The 20,393-nt window shown below is 38.0% G+C and overlaps 1 protein-coding gene across 1 annotated transcript in view; it reads left to right on the forward strand.

Annotated features, from left to right (window-relative positions):
* Positions 1-20,393, forward strand: part of LOC132236031 (ankyrin repeat domain-containing protein 26-like) — an 82,271-nt gene that overhangs the window by 29,523 nt on the left and 32,355 nt on the right. Inside the window, exons 9-12 of the mRNA XM_059699418.1 lie at positions 5,844-5,895; positions 11,100-11,276; positions 11,386-11,549; positions 12,701-12,752. Coding sequence (XP_059555401.1) covers positions 5,844-5,895; positions 11,100-11,276; positions 11,386-11,549; positions 12,701-12,752 — 445 coding nt within the window. The remainder of the gene's footprint in view (positions 1-5,843; positions 5,896-11,099; positions 11,277-11,385; positions 11,550-12,700; positions 12,753-20,393) is intronic.

The raw sequence follows: 20,393 nt of genomic DNA on the forward strand, positions 1-20,393 counted from the left end.
AGCAGGCTGGAAGCTTGACTTCCTCCATCGCCTGCTGCAACCCAAGCCTCCAGCTTCATGGCCACCACTCAAGGTTTTCCTGCGGGTTTTCTTCCAGGACCCAGAATCCTTGCCTTTGGTTTGACCGCAGCAAGCCTTGGCTTCTCTGCTGCCAAATCTCTTCAGTCTTCAGTCTTCAGTGTTCAGTCTTCACAGTATTCAGGCTTCACTTTGGCCAGAGCCTTCATTCTCCGCTCAGTGCCTGTGTATGCAAATTAAACACCATCTTTGTTGGATTAATTTGCATGCTCATCCGATTGGCTATTGGGCATAGCAGAGTGACACCAATTTGCATGTTTCTCTTTTATTAGTGTAGATATTTTGATGACAGAATTTTTGAGAGTAGTGAGCTGGCACTTCATTATGGCTTTCATTTGCATTTCCTGATTAGTGATATTGAGATATGTGCTTCCTTTAATTTTTTTAAAAAAATAAGCTTTTATTGATATTGAGTGAGAGAAGAGGGGAAAGGGAGAGAGAGATGGAAATATCAAGGAAACAATCACATGACTTGGTTGCCTCGTGCCCACTAATACTGGGCATCAAGCCTGTAACCTGGGCATATGCCCTAAATGGGAATCCTACCAGCCATCTCTTGGTCCATGGGATGATTTTCAATCCACTGAATCACACTGGCGTGGCCAATATGTTTCTTTTAATTTGGAATAAAACTGATTGCCTTGCATTTGACTTCCCCTTCCCAACATATTATAGGCTTGGGTTACATCACATAGTCATTCCTAAACCAGTTAGTGGTAAACTAGTTACTGTGATGAGCTCAGTATAACTATTTCTCTTCTTGGAGCATGGGAGATAACACCTTCGTTGTGTTTCATGACAGTGAATGTCCAAACAGAGTTGTGGTTCTCCAGCAAGAGTGGAGACAGAGGAAGGGAGCCAGCAATATTTACCACAGCGACTCAGGAGTTTTGAGCAGAAGTGTAACAAGATTAGGTTTGATTAGGGCCCTGTGGTTGTGATATGAAGTAGGTATTAGCAAGATTTGCCTGTAATAGGCCTGATTTTAGGCAATGTGGTCTGTAATATTTACTCTAGTCTGCCATTGTACTGTGAGAGCCGTACTAGACAATCTTTAAGTGAACAGGCATGACTGTGTTCCAGTGAGACATTTCTTTACAAAACCTGAGGACAGCTTGTATTTGGCCTGTGATTTCTCATTTCCTAGTGAACCCCCCGGCACCGCATATAAATAAGAGATGATAGGAAAGCACATAAGGAGACTGGGAAACAAAGGAAGATTTTGCCTCTTTGGGCTAGCATTAGTTTATTATGAAGTTTCACTTATCCATGCAGAGGTGAATCAGAAAGGTCAATTTATTCCATTTAAAATGTCATTGTTTTTCTAGGACTATGTCTTTCACATTGTTTCTGCTCTAAATAACTTACTAATTTAAGAGGAAACAAAAATATTTGGTGGGATTTTCCCCCTGTGAGAGCCATCTGTTAAGTGCCATTGTTTGACTAGGGCAGTTGACAGTAACAAAACAAAGCAGAGACAGAGAAGAGGTCTAGTTCATATAATTTTGTGATGAATCAATGTAAAACATTGGCGGGGAGAGAGAAATGCAAGGTGTTTTGTAGGTTTCCAGGCAGTGCACTGGCATTTAGATTGGACATGAAGAATATGTCTTTGTGAGATGAACAGGAAAGAGCAACAGTTCAACTGAAAAGACCAGTATGTTTCCATACATGTTGAGTTTGTTGGAATATCCATGGATATCCCTACATTCTGGGTAATATTTCTTTGACTTTTTGACTTCCAACAACTTCCTTTAATGGGAAAGCCATGCTTTCAGTTTTATAAGAAATTAAGAAAAGGAGGAAATAGAAAGAACTCTGCAAGTACTAGAACACTATTACATGACATGTGATAATTATTGTGGCTTATTGTTCATCAGCATAGGCTATGATGACATATGCCATACAAGCAGAACAAGCTTGATTTCTACAGGCATTTGCCACCTGCTGGGCAGGGTTGAGAAAAATGACCTCATGCACTACTACAGAGCCCTCCCCGTCTGAACCCCCCTGTACAAGGATGTGGTAACAGATACAAGGTAGCATTGGAAGAAGACAGTCTCAAGGGATTCTACGTTATACAACTGGTGTCACAAAGTCTTTTCTACTTATCTTGCAATTAGAAATGTTGCTATAAAGAGTCTGTTTCCTACGTTTTTCTATGCTGCAAAGTGTAGTACTTGGCGACCAAGCTTGTTTGTGATAGAGTGTTTCATCCTAAACTAGCGCATCTTCACTAAAGAACTGGAGAAGTTGTATTTTGTTATGGAAAAACAAGTACAGTCTTCTAAACTTTCTTAGTGAAAGGAGTCCATAAAATTCATGCTATATTAGTTTGATACTGTTAGTTTATGATTCTGCTTTTACCATCCATACCATTTTCTGTCAGTCTAATGGGGTTTGTTTGGGATTATGTCCATTGTACATATCAGATCCCATTCTTTTCTTTCTTTCATTTGATATATTTAAAAAGAGAAAGTAAGAATTCTTAATGTATTAATGGCCTACCGACACTATGATTAATATTGACCCTGGTATATGGTGTGTGGTTCCAAAGGAATACTTTCTAACAAAGCATTACTCAGGTACTTTTAATTTCCTGTATATTTATATTATTGTTTAAAAATGTATTTTACTTTTTTCCTTAATAGTACATGAGATGTCTGAAGAAGAGTCTTTATACAGGTAGGATTTTGTGGATTTTTAAAAACAATATTTTACCTAAAGGAATACTAAGAAAAGAATCTAACAGTTCTAGAGTAGTCAACTATTGGCTAGAGATGGCCCTATATTATGTAACTAACCTGTGTTATTTAGTCATCACAATAACTTTCAAAGTAGCTGTGCTATTGTAATAATTAGGCAAATTTTTATTAATGTGGTAACTGTGGTGCAGGGAGGTGGAGGAATTGACACCTGATTCTATAGTTACCATGTGTCCACCAGTTTGACTTCCAAATCTATTCCGTTGTTCCTCAACATGTCTGATAAATTCCTTTGTAGCACTGGCTTGAGATAGAGATGCGAATCAGATAACTCAGAAAGCAAATCTGATTGTGTGTTAACTCTGATTTAGAGTTTTTCTAAAAGACCTAGTTAGTCCAAGCACTTACCTTACTATTCTTTTTTCTAATATATTTTAATGATTTTTTAGTATATTTCATTGATTTTTTACAGAGAGGAAGGGAGAGAGATAGAGAGTTAGAAACATCGATGAGAGAGAAACATAGATCAGCTGCCTCATGCACACACCCCACTGGGGATGTGCCCGCAACCCAGGTACATGCCCTTGACCGGAATCGAACCTGGGACCTTTCAGTCCACAGGCCAACACTCTATCCACTGAGCCAAACCGGTTTCGGCAATTTTAATGATTTTTTTATAGAGAGGAAGGGAGAGAGATAGAAAGTTAGAAACATAGATGAGAGAGAAACATTGATCAGCTGCCTCTTGCATACTCCCTACTGGGGATTTGCCCGCAACCAAGGCACATGCCCTTGACCGGAATCGAACATGGGACCCTTGAGTCCGCAGGCTGATGCTCTATCATCCACTGAGCCAAATCGGTTAGGGCTTACCTTACTATTCTTGACAATTGTAGTGGTATCAGTAAATAGAACCTTTTTCTTCCCACCAAATCTACTAGGGTTTATAGCAGTTAGCTATGGCCACAGAACCAAAGAGTTTACCTAAGCAAGGCCTGGTTAAGTTAAAATGATATCTTTACATCTTGTAATGAATTATTCATCTGTAAGTAGAGAATGTCTATGTATAAACCCTGTTATCTTAATTAAATTCAGCAGGTACTTAGAGGATATCTCCATTTGATTTCTTTATTTATTGTCTTCCCAGTCTGGTTTTCTATTCAGGCTAGTACCTCAGCATAGTTGTATGAGGTTTTTTCATTGTTGCTATACACTATCTTAATTCTCCCATGACTTCTTGACTTTAAAATTTTTTATTCTCTATTTTTTTGGACGTTTCTTTCTTTCTTTTTTTTAAATATGTTTTATTGATTTTTTAAAGAGAAGAAGGGAGAGAGATAGTTAGAAACATCGATGTGAGAGAAACATTGATCAGCTGCCTCCCGCACATCTCCTACTGGGGATGTGCCCACAACCCAGGTACATGCCCTTGACTGGAATCGAACCTGGGACCCTTCAATCCACAGGCCGACGCTCTATCTACTGAGCCAAAACAATTTCGGCAGGACATTTCTTTCATTGTGTAATTTTTTTTTTCCAATTCTGCCACATATGGTGTTCTCCATTTTTCTATAGACAGAATCAAAGGCACAAAGAATTTCAGGAATTTAAGAAAGCCTAGAAATTAATTAAACACAATTCCCTCTAGCTCTTCAACCAGTGTTTAATGTCCTGGCCAAGTGGTTGGTTGCATGGAGTATTAGAAATTCAAAGATTTTAAAATGACTTATTGGGGTATAGTAAAGGTTGGAACTGACTTGTAAATTCAGGTTGATGAGTGTAATACTCTTCCTTCTTTATCATTCTGCAGGTGAGGTTCAAAATACAAATATGGGGAGTGGGCAGTGAATGCAGTCAATAGAAGATAAGAATGGCTTTAGAAGGGGAATCCCAGGTTTCAAGAGGAACAACACTGGGTTGTGATTGGAATAGAGTTTTAGAATGCAGATGGAGATAAGACAAGTTAAAGATACATTTTAAGAAGGAAGGCCACATGATTTGGCAGATTAAAATATTGGGCTCAAGGATCTCCTGAGGAGGTTGTTGTTCTCCTGTTTATATGTTTAATTGGAGGAGCTAGGAACATTCAAGGTTTCTTTAGAATGATATTTAAAAAAATTGGAGGCTCTGGAAAGATTCTTTTGATCACAAATACAACTATGGTCTCATCAACCTGAACTCTGACTCACAGAGTGGAGCTTAGGTTCCCTGGAGTCCTAGGGGATGGGAGATGGCTGAACTACATAGATCTATGGCCCAAGGCAGGTGTCTTCTGTCCTCTACCTGTTTTCCAATTAGCTGATGTGACTCCCATGTATACACAGAGGGTTGAGTAAGAGTAAGACTAGATGTCAAATCACAAATGGAGTTGGGTGACACACCTGTGTTATAAGTTGATCACTCAGACTTCCTTTATTTTCTTTTCCAAGAGCAAGGGAAACAGAGAGCTCCTATTCTTGGTCTTTTGATCCCATGCTTGTTTCATGAGTCTGTGCCTTCATAAGCTGAAGATTTAAATGTTGGAGACTGCATGGAGCCTGCAAAAGTGTGATGTGGGAGTGGGAAGGCTAACACCATATATATATGCATTTGAATATTTAATTTCCCACCATTTCAGAGAACTTCCTGTAGGGCTTGAGGGTTAATGGAAGGAATGGGATCTCCTTAATAAGTGGTTTCCATGCTAAAGAAACAAGAATGCATTTTTGACTGACATCGCTTAGTCTTTGAACCAGGGACAGATGATGAGGAAGGAACAATGTATCTTCCTGCCTTAATTTGGGTCATCAGATGTGTTCTAGTTCAGGGAATAAAAGTTATGTCAGCCAGTAAGTGGTGAAAACCAATTAATCCTAGTCAGCGTGTGTCCATTAAATAGTTCATAGGCTGGGAGAGGTCACAGCAGAAGTAGATAACTAAAAGCTTTATTCAAACATAGGCCTAGTGTTAATTATATAAAGAATCTTTATTTGATACACAGAAAGCTGATCTTTCACTGAAAATTTTGTTTTGTTTGTTTCTTTAAAATGAATTCCCTCATTTGTGCTGTGGATTTTTCAGCAAACGTCGCATTGCTGTTGCATGTCCTACATCAGACAACTTAGTCTTCAAGGTAAAGTGCTCTCTTGTGGAATTGATTTTCTTGCTCTCAATTGAATTTTGTGTAACACTTACTCTTAAAATTTCCTAGTGGCCTTTCCTATCATTGTTTTATGTTTGCAATGTAAAATTAGGCTTTTCATAGTTAAATCCTCCAGCAAGGAAATATTTGTTTGTTTTATTGATTTTAGAGAGAGTGGAAGGGGTAGGAGAGAGAGAGAGAGAGAGAGAGAGAGAGACTTTGATGTGAGAAACAAACATTGATTAGCTGCCTCCTGCATGGTCCACAATAGGGATTGAACTGATAACTTGGGAATATTGAAATGGGAATTGAACCTGTGACCCTTCAGTGCATGGGTGGACACTCCAAACACTGTGACCCACAGGCCACAGTGCAAAATATATTTACTTTATTGTATGATTCCTTTTATATGCAATTGCCCCAATAAGTGAGTCCATTGAAGCAGACATCAGACAAGTGTTTGACAGAGACTGGGTAGGGGAATGGAGATTTCCTATTTCATGAGAATGAGGTTCCCTTCTGGAGTGATGAAGGGTTTTGGAACCAAATAGAGGTGATCAGTGCACAACATGGTACATGTGCCAAATGCTTCTGGATTTTTCACTTTAAAATGGTTGATGTTCATTGAAGATAAATCACTAAGAAAAGAATACTGTCATAATCAATCAATAGAATTAAGATCATGTCACACACCTTTTAAAATAATCCAATAGGCCCTTGGGCGGCAAACCACGGCTCTGGAGCTACAAGCGGTTCTTTGGCCCCTTGAGTGTGGGTCTTCCACAAAATACCGCCATACTCAAGGGGCCAAAGAGCCACATGTGGCTCATGAGCTGCGGTTTGCCGAGCCGTAAGTTTGCCGACCACTTCATTAGGCTCATTTAAATCATGTCTTCTGGTAAAGGTTACATTGTTAATTTGAGATTTTTCTTATTTCTTGAGATAGGCCTGTACTGCTGTGAGTTTCCCTCTTAGAAATGTTTTCATGATGTCCCATAGATTTTTAGTTGTCATGTTCTCATTTCATTTGTGTCAAGGTATCTTTTGATTTCTTCCTTGATCTCATTTTTAACCCAGTCACTTCTCTGAACTCTCCAAGTGTTTGTGTGTTTTTAGGGTTTTTTTTTTTTTTTCTCAAATTGATTTCTTGTTGGATACCATTGTGCTTGGAGAAGATGTGTAAAATGATTTCAATCTTTTTAAATTTACTGAGGCTTGTTTTATGGCTTTACTCGTGGTCTAGTTTGGAAATTATTCCATGTACACTTGAAGAAAATTTATACCCTGCAAGTTTAGGGTAATAACACTCTGAAAATAAAAATGAAATGCATCAGGTAAAATATGTCCTTAAAGGTGCTGTTATCTTCATGATTTTTTTGGTAAGATCTATTCTTTGATGTCAACGGAGAATTTAATATTTTAGCTATGATGGTATCAATATTTGCTTTATGGATTGAAGTGCTCCTGTTTATAAATGTAATTTCTTCTTGTTAGATTGATCCCATATCATTATGCAATGGCCCCTTTTGTCTCTTTCTATAGTCTTAGATGTAACTTCTATTTTGTCTGAAATAAGTATTGCTATCCCAGCTTTTGCTGTTGTTTGCATTTAAAAATATTTAAGAAATATATTTTATTTTATTTTTTAAATACATTTTTATTGATTTCAGGGAGAGTAAGGGAGAGGGATAAAGAGCTCTAAACATCAAGAAGAGAGAAACATCCATCCTCTGCCTTCTTCATGCCTGCTTCTGAGGATTTGGCCTGTATTCCGGGCGTGTGCCCTGACCAGGCTGGTAACCTCTTGTTTCTTAGGTAGACACTTTCCTGTTGAGCAATACCGGCCACGGGAATATTTTTTAAGTGAATTTGTATTTATTGATTTGAGAGAGAGAGAGAGAAAAGGATAGACAGAAAAAGGAAGAAACATTGATTTGTTGCTCCACTTATTTATGCATTCATTGGTTGCTTCTTATATATCCCTGATGAGAGATTAAACCCACAAAGTTGGTACATTGGGCCAACACTCTAACCAAATGAGACACCAGACTAGGGCCCTTTTTGTTTGTATTTTCAGGAAATATCTTTCTCCTTCTTTTTCCTTTCAGTATGTGTGTATCTTTTTCTGAAGTTGTTCTTTTGTAGATGGCACATATAAGGATCTTGTTTTCTTAGCCATCCATTTAACTCTGTCTTTTGATGGGAGCTTTTAAGACATATATGCCTCCTGCTGGGCATTTACAGGGATTATTGATAGGTACTGGCTTATTGCTATTTTATTCTTTAAAATTATGTCCCCTGCCTTTTTCTTTTGCATTTTATATAGAAGCCACTTTAACATTTCCCATGATATTGTCTCTTTTTTTGTGTGTGTGATGAACTTCTTTAGGTTACCTAGGAAGCTCTTTATCTCCTCCTCAATTAGAAATGATACCTTTGATGAGTAGAGTAGTCTTGGTTGTAGGTCCTACTGTTTTATCACTTTGAATATTTTGTACCAGTAACTATCAGCCTGAAATGTTTCTGTTGAGAAAGCATCTAATAGACTTATGGGGACTCCCTTATTGGGTGCTATCTGGTTTTCCCTCTCTGCTTCTAAGATCGCCTTTTCTTTAAGCTTTTCCATCTTAATTACAAAGTGTCTTGTTTGGGACTCTCTTTGCATCCTGCACTTGTGTGTCCTCTTCTTCACCAGGCTAAGGAAGTTTTCAGTCATTATTTTCTCAAATAGGTTCTTAATTTTTGCTCTTGTTTGCCTCCTTCTGGTGTGCCTATGGACATTGCTATGTTTTCTGTTATCCAAGAAATTTCTTAAACTAGTTTAATTAAGAAAAATAATATATATACTAGAGGCCCAGTGCACAAAATTCATGCACTAGAGGGGGTTCCTTCAGCCTGGCCTGCACCCTCTCCAATCCGGGACTCCTCAGGGGATGTCTTACTGCCGGTTTAGGCCCGATTCTGCAGTTGGACTTTCCTCTCGCAATCCAGGACAGCGTACTCCTAACCACTCACCTGCCTGCTTGCCTGATTGCCCCTAAACACTCTGCCTGCCTGCCTGCCTGATCATTTCTAACCCCTTTGCCTTCCTGCCTGATGCCCCTAACCTCACTTCCCTGCCATCCTGATCGCCCCAAACCACTCTCTCCCACTTGCCTAATAACCCCTTCTGCCTTGGCCCCCGCCACTGTGGCTTTGTCCGGAAGGATATCCAAAAGGAAGTCTGGAAGATGTGCGGTCTATCCAGTCTAATTACCATATTATCCTTTTATTAGTATAGATACTTTCATAAAAGTATCTCTTCTTTATATATACTTTTATAAAAGTATGTGTGCTTTTATAAAATTATATATATTGCTGCTCTAATTGGTTGCTTCCTGCTATATTCTCTTCTAAGTCAAAGATTCTATGCTTCATCTTCTCTGCTATGATTCTTTCTTGTGTTTTCTTCATTTCAGATATTATTTCTTCATTTCTGAGTGGATATTTTTTATGACTTATTAACCCATTTTCATACATACTGTCTCCTTGTTGAAGTTCTCACTATGTTCCTTGAGCATCTTTGTACCCATGTTTTTGAACTCTGTATGTGGTGCTTATCTTGCCTCGATTTCATTTATTGGTTTTTTTCTGGGGATTTTTCCTGTTTCTTAATTAGAGCACATTTCTTTTTCTTCCCATTTAAGCTTTCCCTCTATATTTGTTTCCATGAATATGGGTAGATGTTCTTTGCCTCCAAGTCTTGGAAAAATGGCCTTCTGTATTAGGTGTTTTGTCAGGCTCATTGGAACATACTTTCTGATCACCAGAGCTAAGAGCTCCAGGAATGTCACTTGTGTGTGATGTGAGCCCTCTTTTGTAGAGTGTTGATGTTGGTCTATTAGTGGATGGTGTTGCTGCTCAGGATGGCTGACCACAGTATACAAGCTGCTGTGTGATGGCTGACCCAATGTTGAGTAATTCACACCAGTGTGGTGTGGCGCGTGCCAAGACCTTCCTTTCAGTGTTTGGCTTGTGGAGATAATTGGTTCATGCTCTGTAGCTCCCCACTGGAGCCTCTTGATATGGGGGTGGTGGGCACTCTGTTGTAAGTCAATGTCAGTCTTTGCCTGTGATTTTTCCCGAGCAACCTGTATGGAGCTACAGAGTGATGCAGTGTTTGTGACAGCCTCTTCTAGGCCTAGGTGCGCCAGGGAGGGGCCAAGCTGCACAGCAATGCCTCCTTCTCCCAGCACCAAGCCCTTGAGGCAACTAAGAACAAAGCCCAAGTCACTCTGAGTTCCTCTTCTGCCTACCAGCTTTCTGTTGGGGTCAATCACTGAAAGAGCACCCATTGGTATATGAGTCCCAAGAGATAAGTGAGTCACCAGGTAGGTGTGAATGGTGCTTACCATGTTGACAGTTTGAAACTCAATTTCATTTCTGATTGTGAGGCCCCTCAGCAAAAGTCCCAGCATACACAAATACCAGCCACCACCACTGGGTACCCATGGACGTAATGGTTTGATGGAACCTAAGAGACTCTTTGGGGTAAGGCCAGCAGAATTCATCAGGCCCAAAATACCAAGATTTGGTCTGAAATTAGGGGAACATTACTCACTTTCCAAAATTGTACTTTAACTAACAATTCATTGGCTTCATTCTGCTCCAATGTTGTAGTATATTGGTTCATATTTTTATAAAATTCCACCAGTTTTGATTTTAAAGATCTTTTAAAAATTGTAAAAGGCATTTTGGGAAACAATAGCTTCATGAAGAAAGAGGAAAGTTTCCTATTTGCTACTGAGGCACAATTTCACAACTTCTAAATCAATCTGTGTAATGCAAGACCAAGGTAGCAAAGACAAAAGTCGGAAATTTGGCATCTTTGCCATTTTAGTTCATTGTCTCTGATAGATAAATGGGATGAGGTTGAGAAGGGGAAATGTCAGGTAGCAAAGAGTGGATATAATGTGAATAGGTGCACAAAATTAAGAAAGCCCTTTTAAAAATCTGGGTAATCCCTCGCCTATACAGAAACAGATAGGAAACAGAATTTACAATTTCAATGACCTGTTATGATAAAATTAAACATTCACAATATTTTTATTGATTCAAGTCATAGCAATTTCATTACTGTAATAAAATTAATGAAAATATAACTTTTGAATGAATAAGGTGATAACAATAATAGTAATATCAAACTTTCATCAAAGGTTGAAGAAGAGGAGGAAGTGAAAAGTAGAAAAAGGGAAACGTCAAAAAGCATGCATGATGGTGCTGATGATGACGGTAACAATGGTGGACTGAGTCAGCACAGCAACAGGGAACAAAGTGATAACCAGCAGCCAAAAGATAACATTAATGAGAATGCAGTCATTTTAATGAATAAGGTAATAACAAACCCAAATGATAAAAGACAAGTGACAGAACTAATGACAACACACTCCTTTTAATGAATAAGGTAATAACAATATCCTCAATATCAAACTTTCATCAAAGGTTGAAGAACAAGAGAAAAAGTCAAGTAGTAAAAGGGAAGTGTCAGATAACATGCATGATGGTGCTGAAGAAAACAGTGACAATGTTGGTGTGAGGCAGAAAGGCAACATGGAACAAAGTGAGAAGCAGCAGGTTCCTATTAAGGAGAAAGAAAATTCTCATAGGTAAGCCTATAGCAGTATTTAGCAGTAGGTAATTATTCTTTTCCTATAAAACCAATTCCAATTTCAGCTGATATTCATGATTTACAGATTAACATTTATGCTAGATAGAACCTTGCCTGCTGATCAGAAAACAATGCATATCAACAAACAATGAGATACCATTTTTTGAACATAAAATGATAATTATTAAATTTAAAAAATAAAAACAGAATGGCCATGAGAGGAAAAAGGCATTCTCCTGTACTATTGGTAGATGAAATGAGCACATCTTTTTAGAAGGGTAATTGAGCTTGTTTCAAAAATTCAAGTATGTCGTTCCTTTCCCAATAGCTTCACTTCCAGAACTAGATCCTACATGAAAACATAACTTGTATAAACATACACATATGCAGCCTAGGGACATTCATTTTATGTTATTATGTGTATAAAACATACAGTAGGTCAGTACATATGTATATATGTAATATTACAGAGGCTAACAACATATACTTTTGTTCTTTGGCATTTGGACATTTAACTTTCCACCATTTCAGGGAAATTACTGTGTGGTTTGAGGGAGAAAGGAAGGAGTAGGATCTCCTTAATAAGTGGTTTCCATGCAAAAAAAAAGCAAGACTGCCATTTTTGGCTGAGATCAATTAGTCTTTGAACCAGGGACAGATGATGAGGAAGGAACAATATATCTTCCAGCCTTAATTTGGGCCATCAGATGTGTTCCACTTCAGGGAATAAAAGTTCTGTGAGCCAATAAGTAGTGAAAAAAAATTACTCCAAATCAGAGTGTGCTTGTTAAATACTTCATAGGCTGGGAGAGGTGACAGCAGAAGTAGATAACTAAAAGTTTTTTAAAACTTAGGCCCTTGCCCTAACTGGTTTGGCTCATTGGATTGAGTGTCAGCCTGCGGACTCAAGGGTCCCAGTTTGGAGTCCAGTCAAGGGCATGTATCTTGGTTGTGTGCACATCCGCAGTAGGGAGTGTGCAGTAGGCAGCTGATAGATGTTTCTCTATCATCGTTGTTTCTAAAATATAGGCCCAATGTTAATTATATAAAGAATCTTTATTTGATATACAGAAAGCTGATATTTCACTGAAAATTTTGTTGCCCTTTTTAAAGACATGGATTCTCTCATTGGTGCTGTGGATTTTACAGGAAACGTCGTATTGCTGTTGCATGTCCTACATCAGACACTGTAGTCTTCAAGGTAACGTGCTCTCTTGTGAAATTAACTTTCTTGCTCTCAATTGAATTTTGTGTAACACTTACCCTTAACATTTCCTAGTGGCCTTCCTATCATTGTTTTATGTTTGCAATGCAAAATTTGTCTTTTTATAGTTAAATCCTCAAGCTGGAAAATGTTTTATTGATTTTAGAGAGACTAGATTGATGGGGGGGGGAGAGAGAGAGAGAGAGAGAGAGAGAGAGAGAGAGAGAGAGAAACATTGATGTGAGTGAAAGACATTGATTGGCTGCTGCCTGCAAGGAGGATGGTCCCCGACAGGGATTTGTCTGACAAACTCTATATATTCCCTGACTGGGAACTGAACCTATGACCATCAGTGCATGGGATGATGCTCCATCCATGGAGCCCCACAGTCCAAAGGGGAAAATATATTTACTTTATTGCATTGTTCCTTTTATATGCAATTTCCATAATAATTGTGTCAATAGAGACAGAAATGAGACAAGTGTTTGCCAGAGACTGGGTAGGGGGAATGGGAGTTCCTATTTCATGGGAATAAGGTTCCCTTCTGGATTGGTGAAAGGTTTTGGAACTAAACAGAGGTGATCATTGCAAAACATGGTACATGTGCCAAATTATACTGAATTTTATACTATAAAATGGTATATTTTAAATTTGGTGAAGTTTCATCACTAAGAAAAGAATACTGTCATAATCAATCAATCAAATTAAGATCATGTTACACAGCTTTTAAAGCAATCCAATAGGCTCATTTAAAACATGTCTTCTGGAAAAGGTTACATTGTTCATTTGAGACTTTTCTTATTTCTTGAGGTAGGCCTGTATTGCTGTGAATTTCCCTCTTAGGACAGCTTCCATCTTGTCCCATAGATTTTGAATTATCATGTTCTCATTTCATTAGTCTCAAGGTATTTTTTGATGTTTCTCCTTGATCTCATTTTTAATTCATTCACTTTTTAGTAACAGGTTATTTACCCTCCATGTGTTCGTGTGTAATAATTTCTAGTTTGACACCACTGTGGTTGGAGCAGATGTGAGGAATGATTGCATTCTTCTGAAATTTACCTAGGCTTGTTTTATAGCCTTGCCAGTTCCATGGCCTACCTAAGAACTGTTCCATGTGCACTCAAAGAAAATTTACACTCTGCATTTTTAGGTTAATAATGCTCTGAACATATCAATAAAATTCATTAGAGTTTTGGTTGGAACTTTTAAGATATATACATTTACCTTATTGATTTTTTTTTGAAAGATCTATCTACTGATGTCAATGGGGTATTGAACTCCCTAACTTTGATTATATTGATATTTGTTTAATATATTGACGTGCTCCTCTGGCTGATGGATATATATTGATAAGGTTTATTTCTTCTTGTTGGATTGATCCCATATCATTATGTATTGACCTTCTTTGTCTCTTTTTATAGCCTTACATTTAACTTCTATTTTTTCCTCACATAAGTACTACTTTCCCAGCTTTTTTTCTGGTTTGCATTTTAATTAATTTATTTATTTAATTAAATTGTATAGGGATGACATTAGTCTACATGAACATATCGGTTCCATGTGGAGATTACTAATTTACAAAATCTGTAAATAGGACCATGTGCCCACCACCCAAATTCAAATCTCCTGTCACCTCATATTAGGACACTTTCTTCCCACAACCACTCGTTGTTTGCATTTTAAGTATTTTAAAAATATGTTTTATTGATTTTTTAAAATATTTTTATTTATTTCAGGGAGAGAAAGGGAGAGGGATGTACAGATAAAAACACTGATGAGAGAGAAATATCCATCCTCTGCTTTTGCATGCCCCCATGTGCCCTGAAAAGATAACAGATTGTCACCTCTTTTTTCCTTTGTAAACACTTGACCACTGAGCAACACTGGACAGGTGAACATTTTTTCAGTAGAAATTTTACTGATTGATTTTTAGAGAGAAAAAGAGAAAGCAAGAGAGACAGACAGAGAGAGAGATAGAAAGAGAGACAACCATTGATTTGTTGTGCGACTTACTTATGCATTCATTGCTTGCTTCTTGTATATGTCCTAATGAGAGTTTGAACCAGCAAACTTGCTGTATAGGGACAACACTAGCCAATTCAGCCACCAGTTCGGGCCTTTTTTGTTTCTATTTTCAGAAAATATCTTTTTCTATCCTGTTACTATCAGTATGTATGTATGTTTTGCTGATGTTGTTCTCTGGAAGACAGCACATGTAGGGAATTTGTTTTCTTTTTTAAAATTTATTTATTTATTTATTTATTTATTTATTTATTTATTTATTTATTTATTTATTTTTTATTGCTTAATGTATTACAAAGAGTATTACATATGTCTCTTTTTTTTTTTTCCCCCGCCCTTGACAATCCCCGGGCTTCCCCTACCCCCCAGTGTCTTATGTCCATTGGTTATGCTTATATGCATGCATACAAGTCCTTTGGTTGATCTCTTACCCACCCCCCCCTGACCTCCCACCCTCCCCGGCCTTCCTGCTGTAGTTTGAGCTGTTCTAGGCAGCTCTGCCTCTGTATCTATTTTTGTTCATAAGTTTATAATGGTCTTTATTATGCAGAAATCAGTGAGATCATGTGGTATTTTTCCTTCATTGACTGGCTTATTTCACTTAGCATAATGCTCTCCAGTTCCATCCATGCTGTTGCAAATGGTAAGAGTTCCTTCATTTCACAGCAGCATATTATTCTATTGTGTAGATGTACCACAGTTTTCTAATCCATTCATCTACAGATGGGCACTTAGGCTGTTTCCAGATCTTAGCTATGGTGAATTGTGCTGCTATGAACATATGGGTGCATATATCCTTTCTGACTGGTTTTTCTGGTTTCTTGGGATATATTCCTAGAAGTCAAATGGGAGTTCCATTTGTAGTTTTTTGAGGAAATTCCATACTGTCTTCCATAGTGGCTGCACCAGTCTGCATTCCCAACAGTAGTGCACAAGTGTTAATTTTTCTCCACATCCTCTCCAGCACTTGTCGTTTGTTGATTTGTTGATGATAGCCAGTCTGACAGGTGTGAGATGGTACCTCATTGTTGTTTTGATTTGCATCTCTCAGATGATTAGTAACTTTGAGCATGTTTTCATATGTCTCTTGGCTTTCTGAATGTCCTCTTTTGCAACGTGTCTATTTAGGTCCTTTGCCCATTTTTTGATTGGATTGTTTATCTTCCTTTTGTTAAGTTGTATGAGTTCCCTATAAATTTTGGAGATTAGGCCCTTATCAGATATGACATTGGTAAATATGTTTTCCCACGCAGTGGGTTTTCTTGTTGGTTTGTTGATGGTTTCTTTTGCTGTGCAGAAGCTTTTTATTTTGATGTAGTCCCATTTGTTTATTTTCTCTTTAGTTTCCAATGCCCTAGGAGCTGTATCGGTGAAGATATTGCTTCGGCATATGACTGAGATTTTGTTGCCTTTGGATTCTTCTAGTTTTTGCATAGTTTCCCCTCGTATATTTAAGACCTTTATCCATTTTGAGTTTATTTTTGTGTATGGTGTAAGTTGGTGGTCTAGTTTCATTTTCTTGCATGTATCTTACCAATTTTCCCTATACCATTTATTGAAGCGACTATCTTGACTCCATTGTATGTTCTTGCCTCCTTCGTCAAATATTAATTGAGCGTATTGGTTGGGGCTGATTTCTGGGCTCTCTATTCTATTCTATTCCATTGATCAATATGTCTGTTCTTGTGCCAGTAACAGGCAGTTTTGAGAACAGTGGCTTTGTAATACAGCTTGATATCTGGTATTGAGATCCCACCTACGTTGTTCTTTCTCAGGATCGCTGCAGCTATTCGGGGTCGTTTTTTATTCCAGATGAATTTTTGGAGAGTACATTCTAGGTCTGTGAAATATGCCATTGGTATTTTAATGGGAAGTGTGTTGAATTTATAGATTGTTTTGGGCAGTATGGACATTTTAATGATGTTGATTCTACCAATCCAAGAACATGGTATGTTCTTCCATCACTTTATGTCTTCCTCTATCTCTTTTTTCATCGTCCTGTAGTTTTCTGAGAAGAGGTCTTTTACCTCTTTAGTTAAGTTTATTCCTATGTAGCTTAATTTTCTTGGTGCGATGGGAAATTGGATTACTTTTTTAGTCTTTCTTTCTGCACATTCACTATTGGTGTATAGAAATGCCATAGATTTCTTGGCGTTAATTTTGTATCCTGCTGCATTGCCGAATTCTTTTATTAAGTCTAATAGTTTATTGATGGAGTCTTTAGGGTTTTTTAAGTATAATATCATGTCGTCTGCAAATAAGGACAGTTTTACTTCTTCTTTTCCAATTTGGATGCCTTTTATTTCTTCTTTTTGTCTAATTGCAATGGCTAATACTTCCAGTACTATGTCAAACAGGAGTGGTGAGAGTGGGCATCCCTGTCTTGTTCCTGTTCTTAGGGCAAATGGTGTTAGTTTTTTGTCCATTGAGTATGATGTTGGCTGTGGGTTTGTCATATATGGCTTTTATTATGTTGAGGTATGATCCTTCAATTCCCACATTGCTGAGAGTTTTAATCAGAAATGTTTGTTGGATTTTGTCAAATGCTTTTTCTGCATCAATTTATATGACTATGTGGTTTTTTTTTTCTTTCAATTTGTTTATGTGATGTATCACATTTATTGATTTGCGGATATTGTACCATCCTTGCATCCCTGGGATAAATGCTACTTGGTCGTGGTGTATGATCTTTCGGATGTACTGCTGGATCCGATTTGCTAAGATTTTGTTGAGGATTTTGGCATGTATGTTAATGAGGGATATTGGCCTGTAATTCTCTTACATTGTGTTGTCTTTACCTGGTTTTGGTATTAGGGTGATGCTGGCTTCATAGAATGAGCTTTGAAGTGATTATTCCTCTTGGATTTTTTGTAGTAGTCTGAGGAGGATAGGTTTTAGTTCTTCCTTGAATGTTTGGTAAAACTCCCCTGGGAAGCCATCTGGTCCTGGGCTTTTGTTTGCTGGAAGCGTTTTGATGACTGCTTCAATTTCTTCCATAGTTATTGGCCTATTGAGATATTTAGATTCTTCTTGATTAAGTTTTGGAATGTTGTATTTTTCTAGGAATATGTCCATTTCTTCCAGGTTGTCTAGTTTGTTGGAGTAGAGTTGTCTATAGTATCTTTTAACAATCATTTGTATTTCTGTGGGGTCTGTTGTTATTTCGCCTCTATCATTTCTGATTTTGTTGATTTGGGTCCTTTCTCTTTGCTTCTTGGTGAGCCTGGCTGGAGGTTTGTCAATCTTGTTTATCCTTTCAAAGAACCAGCTCTTTGTTTCATTGATTTTCTGTATTGTTTTTTTGGTCTCTATGTCATTTATTTCTGCTCTAATCTTTATTATCTCCTTCCTTCTGCTCACTCTGGGCTTTTCTTGTTGCTCTCTTTCTAATTCTTTGAGCTGTAGATTTAGATGATTTACTACCATTTTTTCTTCTTTGTTGAGATAGGCCTGTAGAGCTATAAACTTCCCTCTCAGGACTTCTTTCATTGAGTCCCAAAGGTTTTGGATTGTTGTGTTTTCATTGTCATTACTTTCCAGGATGTTTTTAATTTCTTCTTTGATCTCATTGGTAACCCAATCAATATTTAATAACGTGCTATTCAGCTTCTAAGTGTTTGAGTATTTTGAGTTGTTTTTGTTGTAGTTTATTTCTAATATTATGGCCTTGTGGTCTGAGAAGATGCTTGGTATGATTTCAATCTTCTTGAATTTAGGGAGACTTTGTTTGGGACCCAATATGTGGTCTATTTTTGAAAATGTCCCATGAGCACTTGAGAAGAACGTATATTTTGTGGCTTTGGGGTGAAGTGTTCTGAAGATGTCAATTAAGTCCATCTGATCTAGTGAGTCATTTAGGATTGCTGTTTCTTTGCTGAATTTTTGTCTCACGGATTTATTCAGTGATGTCACTGATGTATTAAAGTCCCCTACTATGATTGTATTCTTGTCGATCTCTCCCCTGATATCTTCCAGGAGTTTTCTTATGTATGTGGGTGCTCCTACATTGGGTGCATATATGTTTATCAGGGTTATATGCTCTTGTTGTATTGATCCCTTTAGTATTATGAAGTGGCCTTCCTCATCTCTTGTTATGGCCTTCACTTTGAGGTCTATTTTGTCTGATATAAGTATTGCTACCCCAGCTTTTTTTTCATTTCCATTTGCCTGAAAGATATTTTTCCATCCCTTCACTTTCAGTCTGTGTGAGTCCCTTCTAATGAGGTGGGTCTCTTGTAGACAGCAAATATATTGGTCATGTTTTTTTTATCCATTCAGCCACTCGATGTCTTTTGATTGGACCGTTTAGTCCATTTACATTTGAAGTTATTATTGAAAGGTACTTGTTTGTAGCCATTTCTATTTTTTTTTTTTGTGGCAGTTTTCTTTCTGGGCTTTTTAGTTCTTCTTTTTACACCAGTCCCTTTAGCATTTCTTGCATTGCTGGCTTTGTGGTGATAAACTCCCTTAGCCTTTTTTTTGTCTGTGAAGCTTCTTATTTCCCCTTCAATTTTGAATGATAGCCTTGCTGGATAGAGTATTCTTGGATTCAGTCCTTTGCTTTGCATCACTTTGTAAATTTCTGTCCATTCTTTTCTGGCCTGATGTGTTTCTGTTGAGAAATCATTTGATAATCTGATGGGGGATCCTTTGTAGTTAACTCTCTGTTTCTCTCTTGCAGCCTTTAAGATTCTCTCTTTGTCTTGTACATTTGCCATAGTTATTATGACGTGTCTTGGTGTGGGTCTTTTGGGGTTCATCTTGCCTGGGACTCTCTGTACTTGTGTAACTTTTTCCTTCCCCGTATCTGGGAAGTTTTCTGACATTAATTCTTCAAATAGATTTTCTAATCCTTGCTGCTGTTCTTGTCCTTCTTGCAGCCTTATTATGACTATGTTACTTCGTTTCATGTTGTCCCGAAGCTCCCTTAGGCTCTCCTCCTGCTTTTTAATTTTTTTCTCCAGTTGCTGTTCAGATTGAGCTTGTTTCTCTGCCTTATCTTCTAATTCACTAATTCGGCCCTCTGCTTCTTCTAGTCTCCTGTTGAAACTTTCTATGGAGTTTTTGATTGTAGCTATATCACTTTTCATTTCTTCCTGATTCTTGCATAGGTTGTTGATTTTCTCATCCATCCGGTGAATGAATTCATTATTCTGAATTCTTTTTCTGTCATGTTGCATGCTTCAACTTCATTAATTTCATTTCTTGGCGACTCCTCATTGTCTTTCCTCTGGGTGTTGTTTGGTCTCTTCATTCTGATTATCTCCCGATGGTTCAAACGTCGAGCGAGTTGCGTGGGCATCGGCTGTGTGCAGTGGGAGCCTCCCACCACTCTAGTGTCACTGAAGAGCTCTGACACTAAGATGTGTGGTTGTTGTGGGTTGGTCGGAACCAGGCTAGCTCAGAGTCAGAGTTGTCAGCGCTCAATGTGGCCTCGTAAGCGTCCTCAGAATCAGGGACCCTGCCTACACTGTGCTGAAACAGAGACCCCCTGAAGCGTGTTGAAAACCAGAGCCCCCTAGCGTGCGCCAGGAGTCAGAGTTCCCCAGAATCCAGTATCAGAGTCTCTGTTGCTTCGCTTTGAGAATCAGGTTCCCTGTGTGCCCTTGCACC

Source organism: Myotis daubentonii, chromosome 1, assembly GCF_963259705.1.
Source record: "Myotis daubentonii chromosome 1, mMyoDau2.1, whole genome shotgun sequence".
Lineage (NCBI taxonomy): Eukaryota > Metazoa > Chordata > Mammalia > Chiroptera > Vespertilionidae > Myotis > Myotis daubentonii.